Source organism: Aphelocoma coerulescens, chromosome 20, assembly GCF_041296385.1.
Source record: "Aphelocoma coerulescens isolate FSJ_1873_10779 chromosome 20, UR_Acoe_1.0, whole genome shotgun sequence".
Taxonomy (NCBI): Eukaryota; Metazoa; Chordata; class Aves; order Passeriformes; family Corvidae; genus Aphelocoma; species Aphelocoma coerulescens.
This window is the reverse complement of record NC_091033.1, coordinates 13,935,230-13,944,854: the sequence shown is the minus strand read 5'-3', so window position 1 is coordinate 13,944,854 and position 9,625 is coordinate 13,935,230. Positions and strand designations below refer to the sequence as shown.

Genomic DNA, 9,625 nt, shown 5'->3' with positions numbered 1-9,625 from the left:
TGCCCATGCAAAAAATTCCTGGTTTAACTCTGCTTACAGAAAAGCTGTGCTGAAGAGCAGTAATTTACATTATCCTTTATGTGCAGTTAGATGTATTAACATATGTATTAACATGTATTAACACCCAAAGCAGCACTTGTGTGCTGCCACTGAAAAATTCTGAATATTTTCAGTTCTAGTGGAATTACTGACTGTACAACATAAGTGACCAAAACCAGTTTGCCAACAGCAAGGGAAGAAACACAGGGGGTGTTGAGCATCCACACTTGAAATTTAAAATAAAATTCTATATCTAAAATGAAGTTGAGAGTCTGAAGGTTTTAATTGTTTTGTGAGTGTCTAATTGCCTGTACAGATAGCTGTTGCCTGACTCCTTGGAGGAATTTGCTCCAGCTGGTTCTGCAAGCCCCTGAATCACACCCGAGCTGCTGCCATTTACCGGATCTGTGGATGAAGCTGCAGCGTTTGCTCAGATCGCTTCACTTTCAATCTGCTGCATGTGTTTGTGCTGAGGTAAAACTGACCTCAGACCAAGGCTTGGAAAGCAAATTCCTGTCACTTGCTCAGGGTTTGAGGGTTCTGTTTCAGCTGGATGCTGCTATTCAGTTTGTCAAAGAGAAGGCAGCAATAATGTTGGGCTTGGGCATTTGCTTGCATTTATCTCACAAAAAGAAACATTTCTTGCTCTTGTGCTGGCATGTTACAAAGTCTCCATTATGTGAATATAGTATTTCGTGTTATTTTTCCATTATACTGTGTTATCTTTCTAGAGTTTCACAGATATTAATGTCTGGTGTCTAAATTCCCCTGAAATTCCAAGCTGGTGCTCTCCTGAGGTCAGCACCTGGAAGTGATGCCAAGAAGTGAGGAACATGGTTTAGGAGGTGAAGTTGGTGACAGAACCCTGAGCCCCAGCTGCTGGTTGTGCCATTCTTAGCGAATTTCTCCTGAATGACACCCACCCAGCTCTGTCCCTGCACATGTTCAGAGAGGAGGGGTGCTGGTTATTCATTTTATCGCCACCTTGCCCACGACTACTGTTTGCTATTAATACCTGGTCTCTACATTTCTGAGAAACAGCGAATAAATAGGAGATTTTAGATGTTTTTTTACTATTAAGGAGCACTGCTGTTTCATCCCAGGGCAGAGGGATGTCTGTGGCTTTGGAGTATTTTCTGCTGAAAGCTCTAATAAATATATAAAAGATACCATGAATCCAGAAGCACTTCTGTCAAACCCCAAAGAGATGAGTTTGGACTTTAACCAGTGGATTGCTGTAAGCTGAGTGCATTTGGCTTCCATTGCCTCCCTCAGAGCCGTAAGAAAATAGCCAAGCTCTGCCTGCCTTTGCCATTAGTCAGGCAAGAGGCACTTGGGCTGTGCTTGGCTGAACTCAGTCCCCTCTGGGCCACATCCTGGTTCCTCCTGTTCCTGCTTTTGCAGGGATTAGAGCCGGTTCATCAGATAAAATGCCTGAAATCCTGCCCTAGATCTCAGCTCAGCCCTCTCCTGGGAAGGGTTTGGTTTCAGGTCTCCGAGTGCTGAGTGCGACGCTGCCCTTGGGAAAATGCTTTATGTGTTTATGGCTCTGGTTGGTGAAGCAGCAAAGGAGCATTTCTGGTGTGTCTCTGAGGAAAAGCTTCTTCCAGACTCTGCTGTGGTTCTGCCAACACTTTCCCCATCCAAAGGGAAAAAAAAAAAAAGCACAGATAAAAGAGGAAAAAGATATTTGTACAGATGAAAAAACGCTGAGTAACACCACAGATGGGACACATTAATGACAGACCCCCGAGAGCCTTCAGATTCAGTGGCAAATAAATCTGTGGTGCTTTCACATGAGAAAAATCCAGCGGGGTGATGGTTGTGCAGGGAATACTGCTCCTGCTTAGGTGCATCTTTCAAGGAATACAAACTGATTTTTGAAACTGGTGCTGCTCTTAGAAAGGAAGTTATTTCTACCTGCATGGGTGTGACTGCAGACCTAATTTCAGGCAGTTTGGGAGCAGTTTTCATTGAAGATGAAGCACAAAAGTTAAAAAAAAGCAGGAATGGTGCTGCAGCTTCAGGCCCCATAGAGAGATTTCCACAAAAAGTTCCTGGAAAACAGAGATGTTCCACCACTAGAAATATTTCTTGAACAAGGTGAACTGCGGGGGGAGAGAAATACAGAGATAATATTTTGGACTCTGGAATATTCCCTGTCGATACTGAGAAGCCAAGTCCTGGTGAGGAAGGGCAGGGTGGCAGAGACAGATTTTCCCCTTTTATTTGGAATAAAACCAGCACAAGGCACCAGCTGCTCTGCTGGGAGAGAACAATGGGGTTGTAAAACACTGTGTGTGCTCTGCTGTTCACAGAGGTGGAGTAAAGCTCTCAGATTTACTGGTGGAGTAAAGCTCTTCGAATGTGCTCAGCCGCAGGCATTTCCCAGCAGAAGGGAATCTCCAACTCCCACCTGAGGCACAAAGAGCAGCAGGAACTCCCCTGGGCTCCTCGTGGCCGGCTGACACTGCAGAACCTCTGCCAAGCACCACGGGCAGGGCAGGGAGAACTTTCCCTCACCAGGGATAAAGTTTATTGGGATGCCCTGCAGAAAGAACCTAATGAAATTTAATAACTTATGTTGGATATGTGAACGTAGAGGAGGCTGGAATGGGGAAATGGTGAGGTTGCTTTTGACTAAGAGGGGATATTTTGAAAGAATGAGGGTAGAGATGTGAGAAAATCTGGCTTCCTTTCCTCAGATTACAAAAGAATAAAACATTTCTGACTGGGGGATTTGACATATAAATAATTAGGAGCTGTCTCATTAAGATCTTTTTTGGAAAAGATGAACACCCTTAGAAAAGGGGTTTTTTTCTTCAGCCTCCATCCCCCCTCCAGTGCTGGTACAAGAAGGGCAGAGACAAGGACCTGCATTCCCCAATAAATCCCATTGCTGAATATTAGGAATGTCATGCTCCTGCTATCCCTGTGCCTACGTATGGAAGCTGCACTCCTTTAATGCAATGGCACAATTAAAATAGTGCATTTTGCTCCAGGTGATCCCCTTCATCCAGGCTAAACCTGGATAAACCAACCCCTTCACCCCCATTAAGTTCTCCCCATTTCCAGTGCACCTTGAATTCACAAACCCTGTTGATGTGGGTGTTTCAAGATCACCAAGGTCTGAGAAAGGTCTGTGGAACTTCAGGGAAAGGGGAGAAGAGTTTGGGAACTCCAAAGGACTCACTGAGGCAGCAGAAGCAAGGGAATGCTCTTCCCCACTGAGCTGGATTGCGAAAGGCTGGAGCAGGGAAGGAGAAAATGTGCAAAGAACCCCAGAGGAGATGTGAGATGCAGGGCAGGGCATGGACGGGATCCCAGCAGGGTGAAGCCAACCACAGCAACAACAACAACAACAGGGACCAGAGCAAGAAGGAGCAAGTCCTTTATGCAACTGGGAGGGAAATGAGGGCACCGGGTTCAGTGGGTTTCTCTTACTCCACGCTGGCTGTTTGCACTCGTGCACTGTTTTCACTTTTATTTACATAAGAAAGGTCTGCAGTGAGTTGCTCTTGGCAATGCTCATCCCACAGAGCTTGCCCGAGCATGTGGGAGAAAAAGATTTCTTTTCAAAGCCTTCGAGTCATCAAATTCTTGTGAAATCCACTTCTTTTCTCTTGAAGGAAATTGCACTGGCTCCAAGCTAACGTGTATTATCCAGTTAATCCAGCCAGGGAAATAACCACGGCTTGGGCTATGTCCTTGCCTAGAGGGATCCCCCAGGAGAGGGAAGAGCTGGCTTAGGGAAGAGCAGGAGAATGGCCAGAGAGATGAGAGTTTGTTTTCTGAGGAAAAGAGAGGTTTAGAGCTAGGATTATGGTTTTATATAAATCATTAATAATGTGGTTCTCTGGGGAGAAATTTGGTGATTAACTTCTTCTTTCAGTGGGAAACAAGGCACGGTGATGATGCACCAAGATAAAATGTAACACTCAGCCTGAGGGTCATCCAAAATATCTTCTACTGTTCCATTTTTCTACTGGTTTGGAACAGGAGTTTTGAAATGAGCAGTCGTTTGGAACAGAAAAAAAAGCCCAACATCATTTTAATTCAGGCAATATTATAGAATTAAGTATCCTATCCCATTCTATTATCCCATCCCATTCCATTATCCCATCCCATCCCATGCCATCCCATCCCATGTATCCTATGTATCCCATCCCATGTATCCCAGGTATCCCATCCCTTCCCATCCCATTCCATTATTCCATCCCATCCCAATATCTCATCCCATTATCCCATTATTCCATCCCATCCCATGTATCCCATCCCAATATCCTATTATTCCATCCCATCCCATGTATCCCATCCCATCCCATCCCATCCCATCCCATCCCATCCCATCCCATCCCATCCCATCCCATTATCCCATTATCCCATTATCCCATTATCCCATTATCCCATTATCCCATTATCCCATTATCCCATCCCATTATCCCATCCCATTATCCCATCCCATCCCATTATCCCATCCCATTATCCCATCCCATCCCATCCCATCCCATTATCCCATCTCGTCCCATGTATCCCATCCCATCCCATCCCATCCCATCCCATTATCCCATCCCATTATCCCATCCCATCCCATTATCCCATCCCATCCCATCCCCTTATCCCATCCCGTCCCATGTATCCCATCCCGTCCCGTCCCGTCCCGTCCCATCCCATCCCATCCCATCCCATCCCACCCCATCCCATCCCATCCCATCCCATCCCATCCCATCCCATCCCATCCCATCCCACCCCATCCCATCCCATCCCATCCCATCCCATCCCATCCCATTATCCCATCCCATCCCATTATCCCATCCCATCCCATCCCATCCCATCCCATCCCATCCCATCCCATCCCATCCCATCCCATTATCCCATCCCATCCCATCCCATCCCATCCCATTATCCCATCCCATCCCATTATCCCATCCCATCCCATCCCATCCCATCCCGTCCCATTCCATTCCCGTCTCATGGCGCCCCCTGGCGGCCCCACCGCCCAGAGCGGCCGCAGCTCTCACCGGGCCGTACCAAGCGCCGCAGGGGTGGCTTCATCTTCATTCCGTGCTCCGAGGCCTCTCGGGGCATCCCGCCGAGCTGAGAGCGATGAAAAGAGAGAAAATCCCGATTCTAGCAGATCTGTGACTTTTTTCTGAACTTTTTCCTTGTCTTCCTTCTATTTCCCCTGTCCGCTGCTCCTCCTCTGCGCGGAGGGCGGATGGTTCAGCCCGACGGGGAGAACATGGCCGCCACAATGAAGAAGGCGGTGAGTGGGGTCGGGAGCGGTGCGGTTTGGTTCTTTCTCGGCGGGGATCGATCCCTCCCGAGGAGGTTTCAGCTCCTCCGCTGTGTCCCGGGCCGCTGTGTCCCGCCGCCTCCCGCCCCAGAGGGGCCTCCTGGGCTCCCGCAGGCCCGGAACGCGGCTGGTCCGTGCCCGTGGGCAGGGCCGGGGCTGGCCGTGCTCAGAGTGCCGCGGTCGCTGCTCGGGAGTTGAGGGGCTGGGATCGGGGTCTGTCCGCCGCGCTTGTCCTGCGGGGCTGCTGGCCTTGCCGAGTCTCCGCTGGTGCGGCTCGTTGTAAACGAGGGCAGGGTCAAGCTGTATGTGAGGAAAAATTTATTCGAGCGGGTAGCTAATCACAGAATCATCATCATGGTTTGCGTTGGAAAGGGTCTTAAAGATCACCCCATTCCTCCCCTGCCATGGCAGGGACACCTCCCACTGTCCCAGGCTGCTCCCAGCCCCAATGTCCAGCCTGGCCTTGGGCACTGCCAGGGATCCAGGGGCAGCCCCAGCTGCTCTGGGCACCCTGTGCCAGGGCCTGCCCACCCTCCCAGGGAACAATTCCTGCCCAATATCCCATCTAAACCTCCTCTCTGGTAGTGGGAAGCCATTCCCCCTTGTCAATACTCTCTCTCCAGAGAAAACTTGGAGCAGGGTGCCCTGTTCAGCCATCAGTATCAAGGAAACCTTTGACTTTAGGATGCTATGGATGGCCAATGTTTTAATCGGACGTTACCCAGCTAAATATGGGTACTTCTGATATCCTTGAAGAGGCACTTCAAGCAATCAGGTGCATAAGCAGAATGTAGTGGCTGTCAGACTGATTTCCAGACACTTTGTAGGAGTAGCCTTGCAGTGAGACTTGGGTTAACATAAGCACTGAAATAATAATTTTGACCTCTCCTCCTCGCAGGCTGCAGAAGATGTCAATGTCACCTTTGAAGATCAACAGAAAATTAACAAATTTGCAAGGAATACCAGCAGGATCACAGAGCTGAAAGAAGAAATAGAAGTGAAAAAGGTATATTTGCTTCAGGTCTCATTAACTTTTTATTGGCCTGAATTAATTTTCAGCTGGCACACAGGAAATAGGGGCAGCGAGTTACTATGAGTGTAAGTAATGCTTGGGTTCTGATATCAGGCTTCTGATCCTTTGGAAATAGAGAATGGTAAAAGCATATCAGAGATTGGTGGCATTTAAATCTGCTGTATTGCCCTTGCCTGGACAGTTAATTATTCTGTTAATGACAGATAATGAGTGCTGACTAGGAGTCTCTACTGGATTGAATTGCTGAATTCCAGCTCTGAAAGTGGTCTCTTGGATATCCTGGTGGTGGGTGGGATTTGTTCCCCAAATCCAAACTCCCTGAGTTCCTTATCCAGCTGTGACAGTGTCCAGTGAAATGCTTTACAAAGGGAGCCTCTTTCTTGTGTCTTGGCAAACAGAAACAGCTTCAGAATCTGGAGGATGCCTGTGATGACATCATGCTGCTGGATGATGATGATTCCCACCTGATTCCCTACCAGATTGGGGATGTCTTCATCAGTCATTCCCTGGAGGAGACACAGGAGATGCTGGAGGAGGCAAAGGTTTGTCTGGAGCCTCTGGACTGTGCTGTCTGTGTGCTGGGTACTGGGATGGGATGATCTGTTCAGCCTTTGGAGCTTTCACAGTCTAAAATTGATGTTGGATTTAGGATCTGAGTCACTCCAGCGTCACTCCAGCCTTTGTTTGGCCCAGCAATAAATCCTGCAGCCAGACCTGGGAATAAGTTGGAAAAGGGGCACCTCTTTGTTGGTTCTGTGTTGCTGACAAACCTGGCTCAGTTTGTTGTACAGAACTGGTTGATTTGTATTTTAATTTCTTTTTCAGAGGAGTTTACAAGAGGAAATTGAAGCTTTGGAATCCCGAGTGGAGTCGATCCAGAGGGTGTTGTCTGACCTCAAAGTTCAGCTCTATGCAAAGTTTGGAAATAACATAAATCTGGAGGCTGAGGACAGTTAGAACTTTTCTAAACACAACACCCAACCTTTCCTTAGGTTATTAAATGTTTTGACAACATTGCTGCAATTACATTTGAGAAAAGAAAATTCATCCCTTTCTTTTTGTTGGTTTGTGTTTTTTTTTACTTTCCTGTAAAATTCTGTATATTTAATAAGAACCTCCTTATTTTGGTTATTGCAGTTATTTATTTGTTCAGGAAAGCATTGGCTTCACGTTGTTGGTAAAGCCTCAAGTTTGGAATACTTGCATTGTTTGTTAAAGTAATAAAGTCAGGCATGAACTGATGTTTCCTGGGTCTTGTTTTCCACACTTGAAAAGGTTTAAGTGTCAAATCAATGGAAACAGGGAATTTTGGAGTGGCTGTTGTAGAAAAGCTGTGTGGTATAGGGGACATGATTAGGCAGTGGTGCTGTTCAGGTGTTTCTAAGAGCCCTCCTGGAGCTCCTAAATGTGTTTCAGCCTTAGCTCACGTGTCAGGAATTTTCCAGAGGACAAAGAAGGGCTCTTTAAAGCTCTTTTTGGTAGTGAAGAAAGTCTTTTGGAGCCCACATACTCAGTCATTTACTGCTTTTTATTTGGGAATCCCAAAAGATGCTTCAAGTCACAGTGGTGAGTCATAATTTCTAATTTTCCTGAACAGTTTCTAAATCCATATTTATGTAGCAAATTGATGCCAGAGTTGTTTGTAGGTTGTGTCGCTGTGTGAGCATCAATCCTTAATCTGTGCCTCCATCACCAGGAGGAGTTGAATGTAATTTTTAAATGTCTTAATTGGCTTAATTTGTCTTCATAACCAAAGAAATTACAAAAGGGGTATTTTTTTTCCAGGTGAAAACTGCTGGAGTTTGACCCATAACGAGGAGCACCCAGCAGATGGCATCCAAGGTCTGGGAATCCAGCCCTGGGAGAGGGGCCCTGAGGGGACACAGGGGGTTTCCCTTTCCCCGGTCAGCCTCGTTCCCCACTGGTTTTTTGTGTTTCCCTGCACGGGCAGGGACCCGCGGTCCGGTGATTGTGCGAGTTCCTCCTGTTATAAACAAATATTGTAATATTGGCTCCTCTCAAGTATAAAGGTAGATATTATATAATGTTAGAAATGCTTTTTGCTGTGTGGATGTAGTTTTCTCTCTTTTTAGCAAGAATGTTAGCAAGTGTGAGCAGGTCAGAGAACCTCTGAGTGAGCAGAGGATGAGCCCCGAGGAGCTGCTGATCAGCACTTTGTCCAGGGAACAAAGGGGCCCCAAGGCTGCTCCGCCCGGAGAACGGGGCCCAGGGGGGCCAGAGCTGCTCTCACCGCTCTGCCCGGGGGGCAAAGAGGCCCAAAGCTGCCATCAGCCCTGACTGTCTGGAGAATTAAGAGATCCACCCTACCATCGACTCTTGGCTAGCTGGCCCAACCCCAAGAATCAAAAGAAATAAAACCACAAGGCAGAAGAACACGCATGCTCTAAAAAGGCGGAACCAAGGAGTGGCCATGCAGAACAGCTCCAGGAAAAGTTTTAATATGAATAGAGAACAGACAGTAAAAATGGTATAAAAAGGACTCACCTCTGGCATCAGGTGTGCTCTTGGCAGAGCACCAAGGCACCCGGCCGTCACCCCTTTGCTTTATTTGATGTGTCTCTTACTGTCTTTATATTAAACCCTTTAAATTCTCACAGGAGAGTGAACCTCGTTTTTCACAATTACCAATTTCCTCCCTTGCCCATCCAAAAGTCATGCAAGAGGAAACTTAGAGGTCACTAAAGCAATTAGGATTGTTAAAACTCAGAGAAGCGAAAAGGTCAAAATGAGGAAGATGGGTTACTTCATCTTTGGGACCACCGACCCAATTCAAGACCACCGACTCCATTCAGGACACACACTGTGCATGCTTAATGACATTTAAGCTCATTTCCATATGAAGCAGAGAATGGGAGCTGTTGATGTTATGAATATACATTTGTATTTTGGATATTTGTAATATTTGGAAATAAAAGGTATCGTGTTTGCTTGGATCGGGGCCTGCGTCTTAGGCAGCTATCCCACGCAGTGCCTGGCGCCAAATAAAACATGCACTTTCTAACTCTAAACTGTTACAGAGTTTTTGTCCATCTCAATTGGATATCGATATTAGATCGATCTTCATATTTTGGTAAATCAAAACTGGGGACTTTTGAGCAAAAAAGGGAGTTTGGCCCAAAATGGGCGAGTTTGGCCCCTGAAAATGTGAGGTTTGAGCAAAAAAAAAGGAGTTTGGAGAGAGGAAAGGAAAGTTTGGGCTGGAAAAGTGGAATTTACAGCCTCAAAGGGGAATTTGG

The 9,625-nt window shown here is 46.8% G+C and overlaps 1 protein-coding gene across 1 annotated transcript; it reads left to right on the top strand.

Annotated features, from left to right (window-relative positions):
* Nucleotides 1-5,154: 5,154 nt before the first annotated feature.
* Nucleotides 5,155-7,609, top strand: PFDN4 (prefoldin subunit 4). The gene is made up of 4 exons (XM_069034394.1): nucleotides 5,155-5,305; nucleotides 6,234-6,341; nucleotides 6,767-6,910; nucleotides 7,194-7,609. The coding sequence occupies exons 1-4, from the start codon at nucleotides 5,258-5,260 to the stop codon at nucleotides 7,323-7,325; spliced, it is 432 nt and encodes a 143-aa protein (XP_068890495.1). The 5' UTR covers nucleotides 5,155-5,257; the 3' UTR covers nucleotides 7,326-7,609.
* The last annotated feature ends 2,016 nt before the right edge of the window (nucleotides 7,610-9,625 follow it).